The sequence below is a fragment of the Sebastes fasciatus genome, chromosome 9, assembly GCF_043250625.1.
Source record: "Sebastes fasciatus isolate fSebFas1 chromosome 9, fSebFas1.pri, whole genome shotgun sequence".
In the NCBI taxonomy this organism is placed as follows: domain Eukaryota; kingdom Metazoa; phylum Chordata; class Actinopteri; order Perciformes; family Sebastidae; genus Sebastes; species Sebastes fasciatus.
The window spans coordinates 2,622,817-2,649,590 of record NC_133803.1 but is presented as its reverse complement, the minus strand read 5'-3'; the positions used below and the strand labels follow the sequence as shown (position 1 = coordinate 2,649,590).

The following is a 26,774-nucleotide window of genomic DNA, read 5'->3' as shown; positions in this document are numbered from 1 at the left end:
GTTCCACTAGGCTTTACGGAGCTTTATCAAGAGTTTCAGCTACACCCACGTTCACGTGGAGGGTCCACCATATTAAGTACCAACCCAAACCAATTAGCAGGGAGTGGAAGTGGGTTATAAAACCCTCCAACAGCGATCCATGCCGACTTACTGGCCACATTCAACAGCGTTTTGTGTTTGTCATAGAACACGCTCCGTACAAATGTAGTTGCTTGAAACTACTCGTAAAAAAGTGAACTGCTCAAACTAAGACAGACATTTAATATTGTCATACAGACGTTAACAACTTAAGGTTACGTTGTATTTAGGATCAAATGTCAAATCTAGAAAACGGTAGACATCTTCATTTGATTGTATATTGTTGTATATTTACAGGGACTGTTGCAAAAACCACGCACATAAACATCAGAGTAAAATGAGAAGATGTTTAGAAAAAAGAAGAAATGCCACCAAAGAAGCATGGGAGTAAGTTTTATTTCTTATTTTTAGTTTTTCTGTAGGCTATATTGCATATTCGTTTTATTCTTAATACTGTGAACCTTTGCACATCCACTCCGCTTGATATGAAACCCGGGTTATGAAACGTTATGACGGTTTCGATCGGAGAGAGGGAAGTTCGTCCCAAAGCTTGCCGCTGGATTTATACTCTACACCTTAAAGAATTCAGCTCTGAGAGTGACTACAAACGGAGTTCAATCCGTCACGGAGTGGCAGTGGGGAGGAGTCCGGTTTGAGAAGGGCCCTTAGAGACTATAGGTGGTGAACATATCGGAGCATTTAGCAGCCAACCAGCAGTGAAGTTACGTCTCCTCCTCTGGGATGTGGGATTACTTCAGCCTCTACTTCTATATCTGGTGAATAAATCCAAAATGTCATCTAGTGTTTTAGCGGAGACAAAAGTATGCCATTAAACTGAAGGAGGATTATTGTAAAGTGCAGCATGGCACTGACACTCCCAGAGTTGGGAGTGCTGTGAGATGCTGGGCAGGAAAAAAACATCAAGCCATATTCATTAAAAACACACACATGTGCATATTTACACATTAATCAGAAATGTTCCTCCAGTCTTTGAGCAAACCTTCATTATCAAAATGTTTTCCATCTCGTCAGCAGCGAGTGTTTTCTGCTGTCACCACATTATCTCCGGCACGGCGAGAGCAGCGTGGCTTGTCACAAAGAATCCAGTATCTCAGCTTCGCCTACCACTGCTGCCTTTGACTCTGGGAGGAGCAGTCTGATCTTCCAACCTCCACCCTTACATCCCCGATGCTTTCTCTATTGAAGTTTTTATTGGACTTTATTAGTTGTAACCCACAGAAGACATTCAACAAATGTGTACCATTATTTCCAAATATTTCACTATCCACAAACATGTATTTTTGTATTTGTGTTGTGTAAAGTCACATCCACGAAAATACAGGGCGATTTGCAAATACGCATAACTTACTCTGTAAATACGTATTTTAAGGTTTACATGTAAAGTGATATATACGCATTTGACCGCACAGCTGGTAGCTACGTGGTTTGTGTACATGGCGTAACATAAGTGCATATTTAACGGTGTGGAGACAGAGCGTCCGATGTCATTAGGCTATAAGTAAACAAGATAAGAAGATAGATTTGTCTTTTTATTTACTTAATCTTTTGGAATAAGGAATAAATAGAAATAGGAAAGTCTGACAAAACACGCACACTGCGCAGTGCAGCACTTCGTCTCTCGCGGCCAGTTAGTTCATTCTAATAGAAAACAATGCAATCAAACTGATTTAGTCACTGACGCTGGCTCACGTTAAATAAAGATATTCCACGTCGTCTTTCACCTCCAGAAGCCAGGCTGTTGGTTGTCTCCTTAGACTCTACTGCTATAGCTTTAGACTGTAGTTCCGTCAGCTCATGTGAGGGAATGTCGCCCCCTCCTGGTGGAGCTAGTAAATACACCTCTTACTTACAGATTGTTTCTACAGATCTGCTGCGGTACCAATTGGACAAAATTACGTAAACAAACAGGAGGGGAGTTGCAAATGTCACATGGCCCCTAAATGCACAGGAAGCGATCTGCAAATGCGCAAATATCATTCTACGTGTAGAAATGGATGCATAAATGCTTATATATCACTTTACATGTAAACCTATAACATTTTTATATGGAATTAAAATACGTATTTACAGAGTAAGTTATGTGTATTTGCAAATCACCCTGTATTTTTGTGGATGTGACTTTCCACAACACAAATACAAAAATACATTTGTGGATAGTGAACTATTTGCAGATCATAGTATATATTTGTGAATTATCTTCTGTGGATTACAACTCTTATCTACAGATCTGCTGTGGTACGAATCGGACAAAATTCCGTAAAAAAACAGGAGGAAGGTTACAAATGTCATGTGGCCCATAAATCCAGAGGAAGCGATCTGCAAATGCGCAAATATCATTCCATGTGTAGAAATAGATGCACAAATGCGTATACATCACTTTACATGTAAACTAAACTAAACTTAAAATACGTATTTAAACAGTAAGTTTTGTGTATTTGCAAATCGCCCTGTATTTTTGTGGATGTGACTTTACACAACACAAATACAAAAATACATGTTTGTGGATAGTGAACTATTTGCAGATCATGGTACACATTTGTGGAATGTCTTCTGTGGGTTACAAAAACTTCCATATTTCTCCATGTTTCCCTTCTTCCCTCTGCTCCTCACTTACTAAATGTAAAACAGGGCCAATGAGTCTTCTAAACTGCTGCAGTATGTTCTAGGTTTTAGTTCAGGCTTTTTCTCATTTCAAGTCCTGTAAATCTAATGTTGCGTTCAACATTCCACACTATCATGCTATTTAGTGCGCTAAAACAGTATGTGAGATATTTTTAGTATGTCCGAAACCTTAGTATGAAACCAATATAACAGGAATTTAGGGATGTCACAAGAACCGATTCTTTGGCACCAAGTTGATGCCAAAGAGGCACCTTTTGCTGCGGGGCTCCGCTGCGGGGGTCTACCTGGCGCCGCTGCTCCGTGCACACCGGCTGTGACAGCTCCATCCACCTCGCGGCGATTACCTCATTAACGTTATGGTTCCCTTATAGCATTGACATTAAACGTGAAATATTGCCAAATAGGTGCGTTTGCTTTTCACTTCAACAACAAATCCTCTGCTCCCACTCCTGCTACTCTGAGCTGACGGACCAGATGCGTTCACGGTCAGTATGTAGCGTCCGTCGTCTGACTATCGATTGATAACACGCTGCTGATACGCCAAAATGAACAAAATGGGTCAATTATTTTTATTTATTACTTAAAGGCTACATGCCTCTGTTTTTTGTAATGTTCAAATGTTTTTAATAAAAGAGTGCATATTGAATTACAGTACAGGGGAGTTATTGTTGTTGTTGTCTGTTTTTTTTACCGTGGTATCGAATTGGTATCGAGAATCGTGGAAATTCACTGCTATTGGTATCGACTACTAGATTTCTGGTATCCTGACATCCCTACATGAATTGCATACTATTTCCAGTGAAATATTACAGTATGCAACTCAGGACACTGCGGTGGCATAAATATGCCACAATGCAATGTGATAGTGACGACAACATTCATAACAGACATTGACGGACAGCTTTGTAACGTCAAAAACAGTTTAAGTGTATGTATAAGATTTCACTTTGCAAGGCATAATATATATATATATATCTTATTAATTCATTCATTTTTGGATTCTCACAAGGTTGCCACGGGTTACCATGGTTACATGTCTCCAACTGGCAAGGAGGCGCTCAGGAAGTGACGATGTAAATTACTGCTCTGTACGTCCGAAAAGGTCCGTACTACTGTTTAGTCATCCTTAGTCAGTGGAAGCGACCATGTTGACCTGATGTATTCTGTCTGGTAATGTGGATTCATAAAGAGATCGGTGATGCAGTCACATTCAAGGACGTTTCAGCACTGAGGGAAACACTGTAGCCAGAATGATGCTGACTGATGCATGTGGGCTGTCACTGGGACATCCTGGTTCACCTCAGGCCATCACGTGAATCCTTAAAGAGAAACTTTTCCGATTCCCTACCGGCTTTGTATCATTGCGATGTGGGTGATATGTGCAAATGAACAACGTTCCCTCCGTGTTACCGCCGCCCGGAGCTCCCAGCTCACCCACCGTCGAATGAAACAAAATGCAGGTAACACAGAGGGAAGACGGTCAGCGTCCATTTGCACATACCAGATTGCAATGATACAAAGCCGGCAAAGTTTCTCTTTTGTTGGACTCTCTAACAGGTGAACAGCCATGTGACCTCGGAGCGTCAGACGTTGAATGAAATTGGCACCGGGGAACATGCCCATCCTGCTAAGGCTGTCTTGACAACACAGTCTCACAGCAGTTTGTGAAATAGTCACAAAATTTAATCTATTTGATTTGTGTACATAGACACAAATTTCCCTTTGTTTTTGTGACGCTCAGCACAACGACGCTTGTGTCAATTTCTGCTTTAATCTTTTTCAAAATGAAACTTCGTAGTAGGAAAAGATCGTGGTTTGGATTAAAATAACTGGAAGTACTGTAACTTAAGTATGGAAGTTACGTGACAAATAAATCAACTTCAACGCCGGTCTCCTGGGCCTCCATACACTGTGATCTCCGCTCTCTATACTTCCTAGTTCACAATTACGTTGATTACATACAAATTGATTTTGTGCTGGACATCACAAAAAAATTGTGAAATTCATACACAGATTTGTCACAAATCAATACATTCAATTTTGTGACTATTTCACAAACTGCTGTGTTTTTTGGTCTTCGAAGCTTCAGTGAGAAATATTCGAAGGTATCCGAAGCTTCATGGAGCGGCGCAGCAGGCTGACGTGTACTTCTGTCAGTGTCCACATGCACCACACAACAAACAATGATATCCGTCTGACAATAACTAATAATAATTATTGTTGAATAATGAATAATGTTGTAAGAAGGGCTGTCAATGTTAACATGTTAACGCAACTTGCGCTTTTCAGGTTGTAATGGGCTCCATTTTAAAGCTGGAGATAAGATACCGGCATCATATGAAACTATAAAAAATGAAGGAATACATCGGTACCAACCATGTCATACTAGCTTGTTGCAAAGGAGGCTAAATAAAGCTCCAAACTTACGCAAAATTTTGACGAGGAAAAACTGGCATGGCCATTTTTTCTCTGACCTCAAGATATGTGAATGAAAATGGACAATTGCGAATAAATATTTTAATCGTTTGACAGCCCTAGTTGTGTTATTGTTCCTTATATCATGGGCTATTTTGGGATTTATACATTATTAATACATATATAAAAAAAAACGAAGCATTTGAATACTGATTTGGAGGTTGATTGCCATGGCAACGGTCAAAGCATCATATCATAGAAGCATTCGGGTCAGCTCTACCCCTCGCTTTTACAGTTTCAGTTTGATTCACTCACTTAAAATATACACATTGTACACACTATCATTTCTTATTTGTCCCCTTTCAAACTTGTGAAACCATGCATCTTAGTTAGTTTGGGTCCGAATAGATACTGATATTTCTGTACCAAAGTATTTGGTATCTTTATCAAGTAAAATATATCTGAAATACACAAAAAGACTTTCTCCACTGAGCAGCTTAAGTTAACTGAAATGTGTATGATGTTTATGAAACTCGTCTATTAATCCCCTGTTGTCCTGCGTCCGTCTGCAGGACTCTGGACACTCAGGCAGGACGTTGACGTGAGATAATGATGTACTAATGAGAACTGGAAGCTGATCAGCTTCACATGTAAATTATCTCTGTGACTTTACTGAAAGGTCGTTTTTCTCATTACGGTCATTTTCATCACATCCAACAGTCCCATGTAATGAGTTAATGAGCCTCTACATGTACAGTTATTAAGTATTCATCATTAATATTAGGTCACACAGTGATGAGTTACAGTGAAAGTTATTGAGGTTTTCACATGAATCACTATTTTTGGAAATAAAAAACCCACAGAGAACAGAGTGTTAGACACTGATATATGTGAATGATCTTTGATTAGTTCATTAATATCTCTGAAACAACCTGAAAACGGTCTTAAAGAATTGTTCCTGATGAACCCTACTGTAAATCAGCTGCTAAACACACCTGATGCTTCATGCTTACAAGGGAAGTGCTCAATAAATCAATCAGTCGATAGACAGAAAATTCATTTGCAACTATTTTGATGATTGAATAATCATTTTTAAAGCAAAATTACCAAATTTTTGATGGTTTCAACTTCTCAAATGTGAGGATTTGATACTTTGCATTGACACACATGATATACGATACGATAATACGATAATACTTTATTGTCAGACAGGTCTGAAATTTGTTTTGCATCACAGCAGCTCCATTTGCAACATCACAGAAAGGACAAAGACAAGAAACAAAGATACATACATTTAAACATTACAATCACAGCAGACGATATTCACGGCCCTTCAACATTCATTTGATCTGGGATTAGGCTCCATATTTAGTTTTAGGATTGACTGGTGTACAAAAGAGTGCTTCAGTCTAACCTTATTAAATCGCGGAACCCTGCATCTACGATTTGATGGTAACAATTCATATTCACGGTTTAAAACACGGTTGGGGTCAGAGACGATGGTGTTAGCCAGCCTTAACATGTTATTATGATAGGCTGATTCATAGAATTTCTCAAGGGGTTGACCTACAATCTTTGAGCAGATTTTCATTTGTTGGAGCAGTTTTGACTTTAAAGTAGTGGACAAACTATTGTACCATGTAGTATAACAATACTGTAGAACACTCATAATCACAGAAGTAAAAAACAAAAGAAGAATTTGTTTACTCGCCCCAAAAGACCTGAGGCGGCAGAGAAAGTCAATTCTTTGTTTTGTCTTTTTACAGACAAATTCAATGTGGTCTTTCCAAGATAACATATGATCAATCATTACGCCCAAATATTTATATGAAAACACCTGCAGGATTTTTTCGTTATGAATAACAATAGGAACTTTATGAGAGTCAGATGGTGAACCAAATACAATTTCTTCCGTTTTCTTTGTGTTAATCTTAAGAGCATTACTGTCACTCCATTCGACCATTTTATTCAAGCCATGTTGGTGCAGCCCAGGGTTGTCTTAACAGAGATATTATAGCTGTATCATCAGAATACTTTAGAATGTATTGATTTGGTGTATCTGTACGGCAGGCATCGGTAGGTGAAAAGGTGAAAAGGTGAAAAGCATAGCTGAACTCACGCAGCCCTGGGGGGCCCCAACATTTGTCGTGATGACAGTGGAAAGAGTTTTGTTCACTTGATAGTAAGCTGAAATGATGGGACTATAAATGAACCACACATAAACACCTGTGGTTCAGTGTGTTGTCTGGAGGATGTACTCAGTTGTCAGGTTCTCTGTTTGACAATGGTTTACAGGTTTATTAAACCGGAATCAAATTCCTTGTATGTGTTGTGATGTCATGAGAGGGTGTGTCACAGAGGGGAGATACATTCCCTCCCGGTGGCTGCAGCAAGGACTACAACCCATCATGGCGTCCACTCAGAGACTACAGAACCCATAGTCAGCGGGGCAGTCAGGACAAAGATTGCTGCTCAGCTGAATTGAGTGAGCCGATTGCCCCAGTGAGGGAGCTGTGGTGAAGGGGAACAGAGCAGGTGAAGTAGAGGAAACAGTTTGAGGTGCACAGAGAGAGAAGCAGGTCTTTTTGGTTGTGTTGCAGAGAAGACCTTGAATGACAGTTTTTGTTAGAATACGTTTTGTTTCATTTACCGGCTGACTGTACGGATTAAGTTGACCTGTTATGAGAAGACTGAATACACAATCTAAGTTGGAAAGCAAAGCCTGTCTGTCTTCATTTCCTGCACCCATACCTTTAAAGCTCCAAGAGAAAAGCTCCCGACCTCTCAAGACATCACAGTATGTACTTGGTGGATAAAAACTGATTCTTCTTTAGCTATAAATAAGCTACATTTGAGTTTATCTTGAGTTACTGCAGCTCTAACAGTGGGGGGGTTAACTACCTTTGAATAATGAGTCAGGACAGACTTGTGCCAACATGGCGTAGATGCAGCATTATTTACAGCAAATAGAGAATCTTCCCTGAACTGAATATAAAGTGGATCAGTGTTGGCAGGCTTACAGCAGCCACCAATCCATTACTACTGTAATTATGTAACACAATGACACCGTGTAGCTTTTCTATATGCAGCTGACCCAGATAACTCTCTCACTGCAATTACAGTTGTGTCTGAATCGCTCTGGATGTCAATAAAGTTTCATATAAATTATCGTTCCTCATCTCCTCTACGAGTCTTTTTTCTCATTTTAGCCAAACTCGATGTTTGATGATGTTTGTCCAGCGACCCTCTGCTCATGAAGTCATTTAAAAGTCACGAAATCATCTGAAACTGAAGCTGCGTCTGTCAAAGTTGAAGTTTGGACAGGACGAGATTCATTCGAGGGTCAGTTGAGAGAGGACACCAGAGCCTCCTTGTTTTCTGCTGTTTGACTGAAAAGCAGTGCTTCAAGTGGAAAATAAGTGCTAGGACTCTCTTATTCACATGTTGGCGTGTGTATCGGCCGGTCTCTTGTGACTTATTCCTATTTATTCCTTATTTCTTTAAACATGTTAAACTGTGTCAGTCATAATCAGCTGTGGTTTTATTGCTATTATTATCCTTGGACTGTGCATCTTCTATAGTAGGCCTATGATACTAGTAATAATATTCCAACTGGAAACGTCATAGGGTTAAGTTGGTGTGTTTATAGTGTTAATAGTTAAAGTGTTTTCCTGTGTTATTTGTAGCCTATAGTAGGGTATCATTCAGGTTTTAGGAGCAGTGGCCCAGTTAGGAAGCTCCTACATATTATACAGAGACACATTCTGAATTTCTACAGTGAATAAAAGGTACTAGGAGATATTAGGTTAGGGGGGGCCTCCCCAAAGAAAATTGTAAGGTTTTTGACTTAAAACTATGCAATTTTACATAATTTTGGACCATTATTATTACGAGTTAAATGATTATTTTAATATTTCTCAAAGCTTTTGTCTGAACATTTAATGCTTCTGGAAATGTTTGCCCTAAAAGAGCAGATTCAGACAACTTCTAAATAATGTTTAATTTATTATATTTATTCAAAAATATAAAAAGTTATGACAAACAGTTCACTCATTATTTTACAAAAAGGACGTGAACATTGAATTGATAAATTACAGCATCCTCATTCTCCCTCGTGCCGTGCGTCGGCTCGTCCAGATTCTCCCCACATAGTTTTTATGTTCATCCGGCTTATGAGGCGTGGCGCAAATACGCTGGCGCTGCGCCGTTATGAGTCTCCCAGAGAACCTGATATGGAGAGGGCAGAGAAGAGTTGCGGCAGCTTGTGAGAAGCTCCGATACATAAGAGCAAGTCGCGCTACGCCAAGGAGTAAAATGTGCCGGTATTGCGTAGCGGTGACTACCGACCCACTTCGAGCACTGACTGAAAGAGTATCACAAACAAATGGAGGATATCTTCAACAAGTATAGAGAGATAGTAAATATACTGAATAACTATAAATATAGCGTGCAATTAAGTCCCGCCCACACCAGAGGGGAAAACAATTCATCGCTCTTCATTGACTGTTCTGCCCTGAGTGCGTTTAAAATGCTAAAAAGACCAAGTTGACTGTTAAAAATGTGTTTGTATTGTTATTCTCAGAAAAGATTGTTGAGCTTTATTTTGAAGGCTGGAAAGATAGTGTAAACAGGAAGTGGGTAACAGGAAGTAGGAAGTATAGAGGAGACCTGAAAACAGAGAGAGAACATGGGTGCAGTTGTATAGTTTCTCATGTTGAATCCAGTGTAATCCTGCATATGAATCCCTCAGAAAGCAATGGCTGTAAGTGATATATGTTCTTTACATGCTTGAGAATTGATATTAATGACTTTGACGGGCATTTTTCTAAGATTGTAGAAATATAATAACTTTATGTGTTAATGCTCATAAGACAACTTTACTGCTTATACTTACCTGTTATATACCTATTGCATTCACAAGTTAATGGTAGGTTATTTATATTTACCTGTTTTTGTAATAGCAGTTCATTAAGTACATCTTTTGTATTTTCTTTTCTAGTTTCACTCCAATTCAATGTGTCATCTTGACTTGACCTGCTGTGAAAGAAGTCATTAAAGGAGCAAGCACGCTCACTTCCTGGCTCTTGAAAAGGAGTTTGGCTGGCTGTTTATTTATGTTAACACTTTGGAAGTAAAACACATACAGAGAACAGTACAGTGAAAAGCCATGAATTAGAAGGATTCATCAGCCGCAGTTATGGAAGCTCAAGCAACAGAAAAAGACGAGAAAGTGACATCAGTGTCCAGCTCCAAATACACATCCTCCTCCAAGTCTTCTGTAGCAAGCGCTGCTGCTAAAGCTAGAGCAAAAGCTGAAGCTGCCCGCACCAGGGTCACATTCACACAAAAGGAGTTGAAATTGAAAAAACAAAGAGCCAAATTGGATTTGGAAAAGGCTACATTAGAGGTAGATTTGGAAGCACTAGAACTGGAAACAGCAGCTGCTGCTGCCAACGCAGAGGCTGAAGTTTTAGAAGCTGCAGCAGGGACAGGATGTGAGGATATGCGCAGCGCCAAGAGTAGCGTCTCACCACAGGCAATAAGACAACGTACAGAGGCCTACTTGGAACATCAGGCTCAGGTCAGCTTTAAACCTGCCACACCCCTTCCAGTTAAAGCCCCTCCTCTCCTTAAAGAGGCAACGCCGCTGACAAAGCAGGAAGCCCCTGAATTAACCCCTGCATACCACTGTGATGTCACGTCCACAAGAGATACACAGCAGAGTGAGTACCTTCCAGCACCTGAGCACCAGACACATCTGCCTAAGCCTCCAAGCTCACACCCTCAGAACCCCCAGTCTTCCTTTAAAACATATTTGGAGCAGGGCTCTCCTTCATTTAGACAAGCAAGCTATCCAAACAGTTTTACAAGAAACAACACACAGGATTCTTCTACTGCTCCAGCTGCTAACATGGTAGACTTTGCCAAGTATCTCGCCCGCAGGGAGTTGGTAACCACAGGGCTCACTAAATTTGATGACCAGCCCGAGAGCTACAGAGCATGGGAGTTCTCCTTCCTTAATGCCACTCAGGATTTAGAGTTAACAGCCAGTGAGGAGTTAAGTCTACTTGTAAAATGGCTTGGAAAGGAGTCATCTGAACACGTTAAAAGAATACGTGCTGTCCACATCACCAACCCTCAAGCTGCACTCGAATTATCGTGGACCAGACTCCAAGAGTGCTACGCTACCCCGGAGGTGATAGAGAGTGCTTTATTTAAGCGACTGGACAGCTTTCCTCATCTCACTTCGAAAGATAACATCAAGCTAAGAGAACTTAGCGACCTGCTCTTGGAGCTACTCTCAGCCAAGGAGGATGGGTACCTTCCAGGACTGAGCTATCTTGACACACCTCGAGGAATTAACCCCATTGTTGAAAAGCTGCCGCAAGGCTTACAAGAAAAATGGCTTTTTGCTGGTTCACATTACAAAGAACAATACAGGGTTTCCTTTCCACCTTTCTCTTTCTTTGGTGACTTTGTCAGACGTCAGGCAAAAGCCAGAAATGATCCTAGCTTCGTCTTGACGAACAGCAACCGCAGCCATTACCTCAATGAAAGGCCCACAGCTAGGAATGATGGTGTGAAGACAACTATATCTGTGAAAATGACAGATGTGTCAGCAACAGCAGATTCAAGCTCACTGCACAGATCATCAACAGACAGGAAAAATAGTACTGATCTGGCCAAGTTCTGTCCACTTCATGATACATCTCATCCTCTGGAGAAATGTAGAGCCTTTAAAATGAAGCCACTGACAGAACGCAAGACACTACTAAAAGAACACAGACGTTGTTATAGGTGTTGCTCTGCTACTCATATGGCCAGAGAATGTCCAGTGGAACTGAAATGCAATGAGTGCGAGAGTAATCAACACTGCACAGCCATGCACCCAGATACTACCGGCTCACCTGCTGTGTCTCCTGCAACGGAGTCAGACACAGAGCAGCAAAACAGCTCTCCTCCAGAGATAACCTCCAGGTGCACTGAGGTCTGCGGAGAAGGTCTCCCAGCGCGATCGTGTGCAAAGATATGTTTGGTGCGAGTTTTCCCACAAGGGCAACGAGAACGCTCAGTCAAAATGTATGCCGTCCTCGACGACCAGAGCAATTGCTCGCTGGCCGGATCTGAGTTTTTCCAGCTCTTTGATGTCAATGGTAGCGTTGCACCTTACCTGATGAGGACCTGTGCGGGAACCACTGAAATGACTGGAAGGAAGGCAGCCGGTTTTCAGATCGAAGCAATGAATGGTGAAGTGTGTTTGGACTTACCTCCACTCATTGAATGTAACGAGATCATGAGCAACAGATCAGAAATCCCTTCACCAGAGGTCGCTCGCTCCCATGCTCACTTGAGGTCTGTGGTGCCTTACATCCCAGAGATTGATCCTGAAGCCCAGATCTTAATCCTACTGGGGAGAGACCTCATACGTGTTCACAAGGTGAGACAACAAATCAATGGGCCCTACAACGCCCCTTTTGCCCAGCGTTTGGACTTAGGGTGGGTGATTGTAGGGAAGGTTTGCATCGACAGTGCCTACAAGCCCACTGCATCTGTTTTTAAGACCAATGTCCTGCAGAATGGACGTCCATCTTTTCTGACGCCCTGTCAGAATCACATCAGCGTGAAGGAGAGAGTAGGCTACGGCGGGGAGCACAGACACTGTACCCCCACACATCTGTCCAACTGTCCTGCTTCTGGTGTCCCTGCTAAAGACAAACTTGGACAAGTTGTGCTTGTGAGAACAAAGAACGACAACAAACCTGCCTTGTCTTTCGAGGATGAAACCTTTCTGGAGATCATGCAAGCAGAGGTCCAGAGAGATGAGCAAAACTATTGGATCGCCAACAGGTCTGTACCTGCATCAACACTCACTGACACCATGTGGTTTACAGGACCAGAGTTCCTTCACAAACCACACCAGCCTGAAACACATGAGTCTTTCAAACTAGTGGATCCTGAAACAGCTGTCAATGTGAGACCTGTAGTCCCTGTCTCCACTGATCCCTCTTCTCCAATGCTGCTGATGCCTGCTATGCTCCTAACCCAAAAACCAGGTGTACTTGCTCCAGCCGGCAGCTTCTATGAAAAGGATCTTTTCAATTGTCAGCGGAAACAGGTGCAGCCACTAGCAAATGAGTTTTGGCCACGATGGAGAAGCAAGTATCTCCATACTCTTCAGCCAAGGTGCAAGTGGCACACAGCACGTCGGAACCTGGAGGTTGGAGACATAGTGCTGCTAAAACAGAGTCAAGCGCCTCGCAACGAGTGCCCAATGGGTCTTGTCACCTCCACTCTCCCGAGCAGTGATGGACAGGTCCGCAAAATCGAGGTCAGGACAACATCGCGTGACAAACTAAAGACATTCTTGAGGCCTATCTCTGATGTTGTCTTGCTCTTGCCAAAAGAAAGTAAAAGTTCAAGTACGAACAATTGTGGCACCAGTAAATGCCAGACGGGGAGTGTTCTGCCCTGAGTGCGTTTAAAATGCTAAAAAGACCAAGTTGACTGTTAAAAATGTGTTTGTATTGTTATTCTCAGAAAAGATTGTTGAGCTTTATTTTGAAGGCTGGAAAGATAGTGTAAACAGGAAGTGGGTAACAGGAAGTAGGAAGTATAGAGGAGACCTGAAAACAGAGAGAGAACATGGGTGCAGTTGTATAGTTTCTCATGTTGAATCCAGTGTAATCCTGCATATGAATCCTTCAGAAAGCAATGGCTGTAAGTGATATATGTTCTTTACATGCTTGAGAATTGATATTAATGACTTTGACGGGCATTTTTCTAAGATTGTAGAAATATAATAACTTTATGTGTTAATGCTCATAAGACAACTTTACTGCTTATACTTACCTGTTATATACCTATTGCATTCACAAGTTAATGGTAGGTTATTTATATTTACCTGTTTTTGTAATAGCAGTTCATTAAGTACATCTTTTGTATTTTCTTTTCTAGTTTCACTCCAATTCAATGTGTCATCTTGACTTGACCTGCTGTGAAAGAAGTCATTAAAGGAGCAAGCACGCTCACTTCCTGGCTCTTGAAAAGGAGTTTGGCTGGCTGTTTATTTATGTTAACACTTTGGAAGTAAAACACATACAGAGAACAGTACATTGACCTTGTATTGTGTGAAGGTGCCTCCTTGTCAATTCTGTCTGCCAGCAAACAGCTAAAAAAAATGCCTAAAAGCTGCGACAGGGTAACGAACCCAGAACGGAGCTTTCATAAGCTGCCAAACCAAAAAACTGAGACTTTAAGAAGACAAAAGCAAGACATCAGCAGGAAGAATGGGAAAGCAGCGGGATCCTGACACTCAGTATGCCGACATGTGCAGCAAGCATTTTGTCCAAATGTCAGTTTTAGTCTAACTATATTTCTGTAAGTTAAAGGTCCCATATAATGCTCATTTTCAGGTTTATAATTGTATTTTGTGTTTTTACTAGAACATGTTTACATGCTGTAATGTTAAAAAAAAACTTTATTTTCCTCATAATGTCTGCCTGAATATGCCTGTATTTACCCTCTGTCTGAAACGCTCTGTTTTAATTTCGACGGAATTGTGACGAAATTGCTATAGAATTGCGTTGCTAGGCAACAGCTTGGGTCCATGTGTACTTCCTGTCAGCTGATGACATTCACATACACTGCAACAGGAAATAAACTGGGACACATTTAGAATGTTTATGTTTAAATCTGTGAAAGGGTCTAAATATTGTATATTTGTGACATCACAAATGGACAGAGATCCTTACGGCTTGTTTCAAATGGAGTTTCTGAATAGAGGCTGTGTGTATTTCCCTGTGGATTGAGCATTTCAATACTTTCACAGTATTTATATAGAACTTAAGCCTGCTTTATAATAAAAAACTTGAAAATCTCACTTTTTTATAATATGGGACCTTGTGTTATAGTGGAATGGGGATAAATCAGAAAGCTATACAGTACTGTTTGCAAGTGCCATCGCTAACTACATTAGCTTGCTAACAACTAACTTCATTGTCATCCATCATTATTTTAGTTATCAACTTCACCCCTTAACGCATATTAACCGTCATCTGTTCTTGTAGAATGTCCGGTGTAATCGGTTTAATAACCGCTGAGAAAATTTCCTCACCCTCACATCCTGGACAAACCGGGACAATCCCAGACATACCTAGATGTCTGGTCAGCGTACTCTGGTGGGCGTGGTTTTCAGATTATGACGCGTTGTGCTCTGTCTCTATCTGGATAATGAACCCGTCACTCAATAACTCTGTTGTTGATGTTCCCAAACCCCTGCACTGTAAAGAACACTGTTAAAGCAAATACAATAGGCTCCATCTCTGCAAGTCTAATGACCTGGGGTGGGGGGGTAAATGATGCTTCTCCATCAACATGTTATGACACCTACATCTGGAGGCTCTGTAGATTTAAAGACTCTGCAATGGAAGTTCACCTCTTGACAGGGACTGATAGAGGTGGGGTGTCTTAGTGTGTGTTGTTGTTTGTTTCTTAGTGTGTCTGCTGGTCTGAGCAGCCAAGCTGTGATGTCGGGTCAACAACCATCAGCAGAGATAAAGAGACTGAGGCGACAAGTGCATGATGGGAGGATTAAGAGCGAGGCAGCATGATATGTCAATTCCAGTTCCCATCAGCCCTCTTTTTCCTCTGTGTGTGTGTGTGTGTGTGTGTGTAAAATCTTCCTGTGGGCTTCATTGTTTTCTATTGATTGGTGATCACAGGATCCTTTAAAAACAGAGCTTACTGCTGTCAGTCATGCGGTGATGAAGACGTCGCCAGCCTGTCGATGGCAAATAAATTTACCCAACATATTGACACATGAGGTGATTCTTCTTCTGTTTTTGTTCTCTGGAGTTTTTTTTCCTGACTTCCTGTGCGTTCCAATAGCCATACTACTATACTAGTATTTAGTATGAAAGAAACAGATTTAATATGTCCCAACACAGTATGTCAAATACAGTATATGCCACAAATACCAGGATGTTCTACGATATCCAGTCGCATTCTGTAGTATAATTTTGCAGCTAATCTAACCCACAATCCTCCATGCAGCAGATATATGAGCAAGAGGGTCAAAGTAATTTGTCCCAATAGTATGCATACTGCATGCAATAGTACATACTTTGTAAGGGCAGCTGCAGGACGTAGTAAAAGTAAAAGTAAAAACTATGCAGAGGAACGCAGCCCTTGTTGTTTGAAAATACAGACAGACACTGAACTTTAGAGCGGGACACTACTGGTTTACCTCCAGTTTACCTCCAGTTTATTGCCAGTTTACCTCCAGTTTACTGTCAGTTTACCACCTCTTAGCCTCCGGTTTACCTCCAGTTTGCCTCCAGTTTACTGCCAGTTTACCACCTGTTGCCTCCAGTTTACCTCCAGTTTACCACCAGTTTGCCTCCAGTTTACCTCCAGCTTACCACCAGTTTGCAGCCAGTTTACTGCCAGATTGCAGCCAGTTAACCACCAGTTTACTGCCAATTTACCACCAGTTTACCTCCAGTTTACCTCCAGATTAAAACCAGTTTACCTCCAGTTTACTGCCAGTTTACCACCAGTTTACCTCCAGTTTATCTCCAGATTAAAACCAGTTTACCTCCAGTTTGCAGCCAGTTTACCTCCAGATTAAAACCAGTTTACTGCCAGTTTACCACCAGTTTACCTCCAGTCTACCACCAGATTAACTCCAGTTTGCAGCCAGTTTAACATTTGTTTAACACCAGTTAATCACCAGTTTACCACCAGTTTACCTCAAATTTACTGCCAGTTTACCACCAGTTTGCCTCCAGTTTACCTCCAGTTTACTGCCAGTTTACCACCAGTTAACCTCAAGTTTACCACCAGTTTACTGCCAGTTTACCACCAGTAAACCTGCAGTTTACCTCCAGTTTACTGCCAGTTTACCACCAGTCGACCACCAGTTTAACACCAGTTTACAGCAGGTTTACCACCAGTTTACCTCCAGTTTACCTCCAGTACTGCCAGTTTACCACCAGTTTGCCTCCATTTTACCTCCAGTTTACCACCAGTTTACCTCCAGTTGACCACCAGTTTACTGCCAGTTTACCGCCAGTTTACCACCAGTTTACTGCCAGTTTACCACCAGTTTACCTCCAGTCTACCACCAGATTAACTCCAGTTTGCAGCCAGTTTAACATTTGTTTAACACCAGTTAATCACCAGTTTACCACCAGTTTACCTCCAGTTTACTGCCAGTTTACCACCAGTTTGCCTCCAGTTTACCTCCAGTTTACTGCCAGTTTACCACCAGTTAACCTCAAGTTTACCACCAGTTTACTGCCAGTTTACCACCAGTATACCTCCAGTTTACCTCCAGTTTACTGCCAGTTTACCACCAGTATACCTCCAGTTTACCTCCAGTTTACTGCCAGTTTACCACCAGTCGACCACCAGTTTAACACCAGTTTACAGCAAGTTTACCACCAGTTTACCTCCAGTTTACCTCCAGTACTGCCAGTTTACCACCAGTTTGCCTCCATTTTACCTCCAGGTTACCACCAGTTTACCTCCAGTCGACCACCAGTTTACTGCCAGTTTACCGCCAGTTTACCTCCAGTTTACTGCCAGTTTACCTCCACTTTACCACCAGTTTGCAGCCAGTTTACCACCAGTTTACAGCCAGTTTACCTCCAGTTTACCACCAGTTTGCAGCCAGTTTACCTCCAGTTTACTGCCAGTTTGCAGCCAGTTTACCGACAGTTTGCAGCCAGTTTACCTCCAGGTTACTACCAGTTTGCAGCCAGTTTACCACCAGTTTACTGCATATTTACCACCAGTTTACCTCAAGTTTACCACCAGATTACCTCCAGTTTACTGCCAGTTTACCGCCAGTTTACCTCCAGTTTACTGCCAGTTTACCTCCACTTTACCACCAGTTTGCAGCCAGTTTACCACCAGTTTACAGCCAGTTTACCTCCAGTTTACCACCAGTTTGCAGCCAGTTTACCTCCAGTTTACTGCCAGTTTGCAGCCAGTTTACCGACAGTTTGCAGCCAGTTTACCGACAGTTTGCAGCCAGTTTACCTCCAGGTTACTACCAGTTTGCAGCCAGTTTACCACCAGTTTACTGCATATTTACCACCAGTTTACCTCAAGTTTACCACCAGATTACCTCCAGTTTACTGCCAGTTTACCTCCAGTTTACCACCAGTTTGCCTCCAGTTTACTGCCAGTTTACCACCAGTTTGCCTCCAGTTTACTGCCAGTTTACCACCCGTTTACCTCCAGTTTGCAGCCAGTTTACCTCCAGATTAAAACCAGTTTACTGCCAGTTTACCACCAGTTTGCCTCCAGTTTACCACCAGTTTACCTCCAGTTTACTGCCAGTTTGCAGCCAGTTTACCGACAGTTTGCAGCCAGTTTACCTCCAGGTTACTACCAGTTTGCAGCCAGTTTACCACCAGTTTACTGCATATTTACCACCAGTTTACCTCAAGTTTACCACCAGATTACCTCCAGTTTACTGCCAGTTTACCTCCAGTTTACCACCAGTTTGCCTCCAGTTTACTGCCAGTTTACCACCAGTTTGCCTCCAGTTTACTGCCAGTTTACCACCCGTTTACCTCCAGTTTGCAGCCAGTTTACCTCCAGATTAAAACCAGTTTACTGCCAGTTTACCACCAGTTTGCCTCCAGTTTACCACCAGTTTGCCTCCAGTTTACTGCCAGTTTACCTCCAGTTTACACCCAGATTAACTCCAGTTTGCCTCCAGTTTAACATTTGTTTACCACCAGTTTATCACCAGTTTACCACCAATTTAACATCAGTTTATTTCTAGATTACCACCAGTTTAACACCAGTTTAACACCAGTTTATCTCCAGATTACCACCAGTTTAATACCAGTTCACCACCAGTTCACCACCAGTTCACCACAACTTTACCACCAGTTCACCACCAGTTTATGACCAGTTTACCACCAGTTTACACATGTTCCACCTGAACACACACACAGTTGATGTATTGCAACAGGATCAGACAAAGTCAAACTGGGAAGAAAACCTGTGGAGAAAATTCAAATCATAGGCTTGATGTGGCTTAAATCATGTGTGTGTGTGTGTGTGTGTGTGTGTGTGTGTGTGTGTGTGTGTGTGTGTGTGTGTGTGTGTGTGTGTGTGTGTGTGTGTGTGTGAAGACATTTTTACAAACTGAGGATATTCAGGCTGCTTTTCACTTTCTTTCTGTAAGCTGTTTGAGAGCTCAGAGCCAGACTTACTAACATACTCGCCAACCTTGAGACCTCAAAAATAAGAAGGTTTCAAAACCAAAGCAGGGGGTCTGGGGCTTCTCAGACGTCATCCCTGGAGCACTCTATTGTGTAGAGGATGTTTGGACGGTGGCCTAATGTTCAGGTTGTAGGGGTAAGCAGCAGGAGTTGGTCTACAGTAAGTGGCGATGAAGTTAATTTATGAGCTGATACAGGGTTGCACAATTATACACCTACATACGAAACATATTAACTTCCAACTTCTAGGCCCCTAATATTATTGGAGATGTTGTCTTTCAAGAAATATATCTGAAATATAAAATGTACCATTTTCATTTACATATCTTGAGATCAGAGGTCAAGGGACCCCTTTGAAAATGGCCATGCCAGTTTTTCCTCGCCAAAATTTTGCCCAGGTTTGGAGCGTTATTTAGCCTCCTTGGCAACGAGCTAGTATGACATGGTTGGTACCGATGGATTCCTTAGGTTGTAGTTTCATATGATGTCAGTATCTTCACTCTAGTTCATAAACGTAGCTCGCTACAGCCTAAAAATTGCAAGTTGCGTTAATGCGTTAAAGAAATTAGTGGCGTTAAAACAAATTTAAGTTAACACGTTATTATGGCGTTAACTTTGACAGCCCTAGTCCGAAGCTTTTTGATCCATATAAACGGTTGATCACTGTAACTGTGATCACTAGAAGCTGTTTCCACTGTATCATATTCCATTTCTGCTGAAGCATCCCCTTAAATCCTACACACTGGACCTTTAAGTTAGGTGTAAATGATGGAAATGATTCACTTTCGCTGCAGATCGAGCTCCAGGAGGTCATCTAGTGTTCGATGCCTTGGAACGAAATGTCTGATTTGAAAGAAACAAATACATGTGTACAAGGCCGGGCAAAGATCTGCAAAGGATGAAAATATTCCATTACTGTAGAGGGGAATTATGGTATATATACAAAAATATCAGAATCTTTATTTTGAATTATATTATCACTCCTATAAGAGTCAAACTACCTTTATTTAAACAACAATTTTTAATTCCCTGTTATTTCTCTCGTTTTGGTTTCTTTGCTTTAACATCTCAGCCTATTCCTAATGGTTTGGGTTAAGGTTGCTGACAACCCTGTAAAAACATGAATCAATACTTTGACAAAAGATGACATCATAACAATTACATCAGTTAAAGGGACTGTTTGTAACTTCTTACACGTATAAATCATTGCTGGTCGGTGTCCCATGCGCGCTCGCGTGTGGCTACGCTGTTCAGACTCAGACTCCAACACAAACTACAGTGAAGCACCAAAACCTCTTGGTTGTATCTAGTGAAGCCCGTCTGTTAAACAGTGTTGGCCGCGGTCGGAGGACGCGGGGGAGACCGTAGCTTTGGTCTCCAGGACCGGAGTCTCTGCTGTACTCTGCTCCTCTGCCTGCCTTCACTCACACACCGCACTCGTTCTCGCTCTTTTGCTCCATTCTCACGTGCATGCGCGCACACTACACACTGCAGAAGAGTTAGTTTAGCTCTGAGAATATCTAGTGAATCTACAGTGGACGTTTGCGCAGACATAACTGCTGCAGCTCCTCCAGACCAACAGAGGTTTCCCGTGTCTTGTGAAGTGACGGGGCTCCTCAGAGAGAGATGTTATCGTCTCCGACCAAAACTCCGGTGTCTCCCCTGTTGCCTCCGGCCGCGGTCGGGAGGCTAAAGCAGGAAAAGCTTAAATATAGAGTCATATTGTGGTTTTGGCTGACGTGTGTCTCCTCACTATTTTGAGCGATGCTCGTTCATGTCTATGTAGAGCGAGCACAAGCGCGAGCAACAGGACGCTGACTTACGTTGACTGAACGGCCACAGGTGTCGCTGTTAACAAGACATTTCTGATTCTTACAAACAGTCCCTTTAAACCAAATTGTAATGATGCCTAACATGACTTTACATTATACAGACTCACATGTGAAGCTGAAACTACAAACATCTGTCAATCTATCAAACAGCACCAGACTCTACAGAGGGATGTCAATAAAATAAAATAATAAAAAATAATCCCTAAAAGCTTACTTGTGCTTTTGCCAAATTGATTATTACAATGTTCAGGATATGAACAATTAGACAAATTACTACAGACAGAAACAAAATGTTTAACTCAAAGTGACACGGAGAGAGCTGCTGAATAAATTCAGTAAAACACAAGTATAAACACTTTCTCTTTATTTCTGCAGCCGAGGACGGCTGGACTCTAATTTACTATTTTTACTGAGACAATCTGAATGAACTGAACAAGAAATAATTAGTAAATTGCTGGAAAGAATTAAATAATAATCATTAGTTGCAGCTGTGACTTTGAGATAACGAGGCTAAAACTACTGTTATGAACAACGTGGCTGCTATCAATTTAAAAAGAAAGAAAAGTATGGTGTGTGTGTGTGTTCATGTATTTAGATGGTGTTCCTATGTGTGTGTCCTCTTTTCATCAGTCAGCCTTGAAAGCTTCCCACGCCACAGCTGACTGAACTGCTGCATCACATGACAACCATATGTGTGTGTGCGTGTGCGTGTGCTTGTGCGCGTGTTCATGGTCTCTTATACAACAGGCATTATTACAGAACTGATTCAGGTCATTGTTTGATCCTCACAGATCAATAACTCCACCAACACTGAGAGGAATGAAACACCTCCAGCCGTGTACTAATGCTGGACCAGATGCTCACATGTACTGAGTAATGTTACTTTTACATTTTGTCCACATGAGCACCTTTACTTCTTATTGTGTACTGCCACCTCCTGAGTCTAGGTATGCACTGTCTGAAGTCCTTAAAGGGGAACAACGCCCTTTTTTTGGGGGGATGTTGGGGGGGGTCCAGCCAAAAACAACTGCCTTTATTTTTGGCTGGACCGCAGAGGGCAAGTCCAACAAATGCAAAAGTTTGTCACTGAGTGACTGACTGACTGACTGATTGACTGACTGACTGACAGACTGTTGGAGTTTCCTCATTGGTCGTTGCTTTCAAAATAAAAAGGCGGAGAACAGTTCTGTGTTTACGTCTTCTGGGGAGCGTGTCAGCGGTTCAATGTATCATTACATAATGCTGTTGTTGTGCATGTGCTATTATAGACGTTTAAGTTACGTTATGTTGTGCTTCGAATTGTGTTACCGTGCATTCACACAAAGCGGCGAGCTGTATTCACATACTGTATCTGTATCTAGCAAGCCACACGTCGCTACTGCGGTATGAACCCAAAATAAACAGATTGTGCTGTGATTTAATTGCAATAAACGGATCGAAAGGGTGCAGAAATAACAACATTATGATGTTGATTTGTAAAAACACCAACTTCATGCTTTGTCAGGTCTGTTACCATGACGACGAGCAAACAACTTTTAAAATGCTTGTTTTCTGAATGGAGTTTGGATCAATCAGTGCTAGGATATGCTAACGTTGTAGCTACTCCATTAACACTCCATCTAGGAATAAATACGGCAGCAACAACGTCAGTGATGCTTTTGATACACATGCTTTAATAAAAAACTTAAATATTTTTAACCTTGCATACTGTATGTCATGCTAATACCTTTTCACCTTGTATAAAACGTATAATATACTGACTAGTAAATGTTACCGTTCACTATTACTGAATGTCATTTGCTTCATTATAAGTTGTCTTTCAATCAAACATTAAGATATAAGTGGAAAAAAACTGTTCACAAAACATTATAGATATGACCACTGACTATTTGTGTAACAATTTAGCCACAAATTCACACACTGACCATATACGGTCCAGACATATGCTCAGTTTTGACCGAGTCTTGTTTTGGGTTATGTATGAAATAAACTCAAGCTGGCAAGGGTGTTTGTTTTTCAACAATATTTGTATTATGCTATTAAACACAAACACAGACAAAAACACACAGTGGCCAATGGCCATTTTCAAAAATCATACATGTTATTCCTATAGTCTAAGACAGTCCACAAATATTAGTAAACATGAACGCGCTCCCAAATCCAAAACTCAAACTTGTGATGTCATAGGGTATAAAGTGGGGTTGCTAATTTTGTTTTAAAAATTACAATTAAATGACAAGCGTAGTGCGTTGCATGCAGCTGTGCTGTGGTTTTAGTGCCTAACAAGCTGCCCAGCTTCATTTATCACCAGCTGCATTGTATGAGCACAACAGACAACTGAGTCCCCAGTTCACACACCAGGAGAGTTACCTTACAGCCACGGGGCTGCCTGCATTGTCATGGACACATTCAAGCCACTTTAGTCTCCACCACATCAATTAGTTTGGCTGCGAGGTTGTCAGCTGTTTGTATGGGGGCCCGTACAAGACAGAATTCATTCTGGCACTCACACACACATACTGTACATTTTCCTTTCACATTCATATATATTCACTCGCACATTAATTTATTTTCATTCTTACACCCGTACATTTTTATTCTCATATTTATATATTTTAATTTACACGTTGATACATTTTATCCTCATTTTTATATATATTCCCTCACATTCATGAATTTTCACTCACATATTTATATATTTTCACTTACACATTCACACATTTACTCTCATCTTCATATACATTTTATTTAATGCACACATTCATACATCAAGTACATTTAATATTATAAATAATATGTGTATGTAAGAAGAAAATAGATGTATGTAATAGAAGAATATATGTACACACGTAGGCAAAATTGTTGGTACCCTTCCGTTAAAGAAAGAAAAACCCACAATGGTCACTGAAATAACTTGAAACTGACAAAAGTAATAATAAATAAAAATTTACTGAAAATTAACTAATGAAAATCAGCTATTGTTTTTGAATTATGGTTCAGCAGAATCATTTTAAAAAACAAACTAATGAAACTGGCCTGGACAAAAATGATGGTACCCTTAACTTAATATTTAGTTGCACAACCTTTTGAGGCAATCACTGCAAACAAGCGATTTCTGTAACTCTCAATGAGACTTCTGCACCTGTCCACAGGTATTTTGGCCCACTCCTCTTGAGCAAACTGCTCCAGCTGTCTCAGGTTTGAAGGGTGCCTTCTCCGAATGCATGTTTCAGCTCCTTCCATAGATGTTCAATAGGATTTAGATCAGGGCTCATAGAAGGCCACTTCAGAATAGTCCAATGTTTTGTTCTTAGCCATTCTTGGGTGTTTTTAGCTGTGTTTTGGGTCATTATCCTGTTTGAGGACCCATGACCTGCAACTGAGACCAAGCTTTCTGACACTGGGCAGCACATTTCGCTCCAGAATGCCTTGATAGTCTTGAGATTTCATTGTACCCTGCACAGATTCAAGACACCCTGTGCCAGATGCAGCAAAGCAGCCCCATAACATAACCGAGCCTCCTCCATGTTTCACATTAGGTACAGTGTTCTTTTCTTTGGATGCTTCATTTTTGCGTCTGTGAACATAGAGCTGATGTGACTTGCCAAAAAGCTCCAGTTTTGTCTCATCTGTCCAAAGGACATTCTCCCAGAAGCTTTGTGGCTTGTCAATATGCATTTTGGCAAATTCCAGTCTCACTTTTTTATGATTTGGTGTCCTCCTCGGTCGTCTTCCATGAAGTCCACTTTGGCTCAAACAGCGACGGATGGTGGGATCTGACACTGATGTACCTTGACCTTAGAGTTCACCTCTAATCTCTTTGGAAGTTGTTCTGGGATCTTTGGTTAACATTCGTATTATCCGTCTCTTCGATTTGTCATCAATGTTCCTCTTGCGGCCACGTCCAGGGAGGTTGGCTACAGTCCCGTGGACCTTAAACTTCTGAATAATATGTGCAACTGTAGTCACAGGAACATCAAGCTGCTTGGAGATGGTCTTATAGCCTTTACCTTTAACATGAATGTCTATAATTGTCCTTCTAACCTCCTGAGACAACTCTCTCCTTAGCTTTCTGTGGTCCATGTTCAGTGTGGTACACACCATGATACCAAACAGCACAGTGACTACTTTTCACCCTTTAAATAGGCAGACTGACTGATTACAAGTTTGAAGATACCTGTGATGCTATTTACAGGACACACCTTAGTTTAATATGTCCCTATGGTCACATTATTTTACATCTTTTCTAGGGGTACCATCATTTTTGTCCAGGCCAGTTTCAGTAGTTTGTTTTTTAAAATGATTCTGTTGAACCACAATTCAAAAACAATATCTGATTTTCATTAGTTCATTTTCAGTAAATTTTTATTTATTATTACTTTTGTCAGTTTCAAGTTATTTCAGTGACCATTGTGGGTTTTTCTTTCTTTAACGGAAGGGTACCAACAATTTTGCCTACGTGTGTATGTGTGAGAGAGAGTATAGTTGAAACGGAAGGCAGGTCATTTATCCCGCTGGGATTGGCTGAGAAGCTCGTGGGCTTGTGCAGGCCAGCATGGAAGGGAGAGAAGAAGAGTCGCAAAGTCTGCTTATTATAAGTGACTTTGGGCTTGCTTTCCTGAAAAGTCGCTTACAAAGTCTGCCTCCTCTGTTGCAGGATCCGTACACAATCCCGATCGCTCCCCCCCACTACACACACACACACACACACACACACACACACACAGACGACAGTCACTCACCGACGCTCAGACACGCTGCTTTATTTCCTCATTCATTCAGTCCGCATCAAAGCGCATTAATTAGCGGAGGTTTGCTTCAGAATTTAAGGATATTAGTTTGTTGCTGTTAGAAGCTAGCTGCAGTGCAAATGACTCCGAGGCTGTCGGTACTAGTTGCGGCACCAACCAACACCGAGCCTCCCCCGTCAGCTGCCAACTACTGTGGCGGCACCATGGGCACAATGCACCTGACTGCTGCACTACTGGGTGGCACATCCTTCAACTATTGCTCTACTATGGTATTCATCTGCTTTGATGACAACGCACTGAAGGCCTGCATGTTTTCAGCCCTGAGCCAATGCAACCATGTAAATAAATTAAATTCTATTGTCATGCTTTCTCTTTTCTCCCTCTTTATTCTGTCATGCTATGTATGTACCATTATTGCAAAGGAGGAATGTTGATTTTCCAGAAGATAAAGGAAGAAATTGAAATAATATGTCTTATACTCAATTTATGTTGATTTGACACACTGTATCCTACTTCAAGGTGACATTTGATGTGGCTGCGTCTTGCTTAGCCTTGCCCAAACATTATTGACTTGGTATTCCTTCTCATTATCCAATATAATCTGCAGGCCAACATTTATAATATTTTCAGTTGGTTTTAGAATATATGCAATATTATATTTGTGTGCAATTTGATTTGTTTGAAGAGCTACATAAACAATTTGTATTAACCAAATACCTTTATGGACAAACCGTGGAAATGTATGTAAAGAAATACATGCAAAAATAAATTTGAAGTAGGATATATATTACCAAGATAAGCGTATAAATATA

General features: G+C 41.3%; 3 protein-coding genes across 5 annotated transcripts in view; 1 reads left to right on the top strand and 2 right to left on the bottom strand.

Moving 5' to 3' along the window:
* Positions 1–26,774, bottom strand: part of LOC141773446 (melanopsin-A-like) — an 87,454-nt gene that overhangs the window by 35,929 nt on the left and 24,751 nt on the right. The gene's annotated exons all lie outside the window — the stretch shown is intronic.
* Positions 9,644–14,183, top strand: LOC141773627 (uncharacterized). 3 transcript variants are annotated; one of them, XR_012595166.1, is made up of 3 exons: positions 9,644–9,898; positions 10,136–13,854; positions 14,092–14,183. XR_012595166.1 is itself a non-coding variant. In XM_074645490.1 (3 exons), exons 2-3 carry the CDS (start codon positions 10,334–10,336, stop codon positions 14,146–14,148), a joined length of 3,189 nt encoding a protein of 1,062 aa, XP_074501591.1. In that variant the 5' UTR covers positions 9,644–9,898; positions 10,136–10,333; the 3' UTR covers positions 14,149–14,183. The 3 variants fall into 3 exon arrangements, 2 of the variants coding, with proteins under 2 accessions (XP_074501591.1, XP_074501590.1); XM_074645490.1 differs by having other exon boundaries at positions 10,136–13,465; XM_074645489.1 differs by having other exon boundaries at positions 10,136–14,183.
* LOC141773450 (cytochrome P450 3A30-like) overlaps positions 21,161–26,774 on the bottom strand; it is a 302,943-nt gene continuing 297,329 nt past the window's right edge. Inside the window, exon 14 of the transcript XR_012595115.1 lies at positions 21,161–21,197. The gene's annotated coding sequence lies outside the window, so the exon portion shown is untranslated. The remainder of the gene's footprint in view (positions 21,198–26,774) is intronic.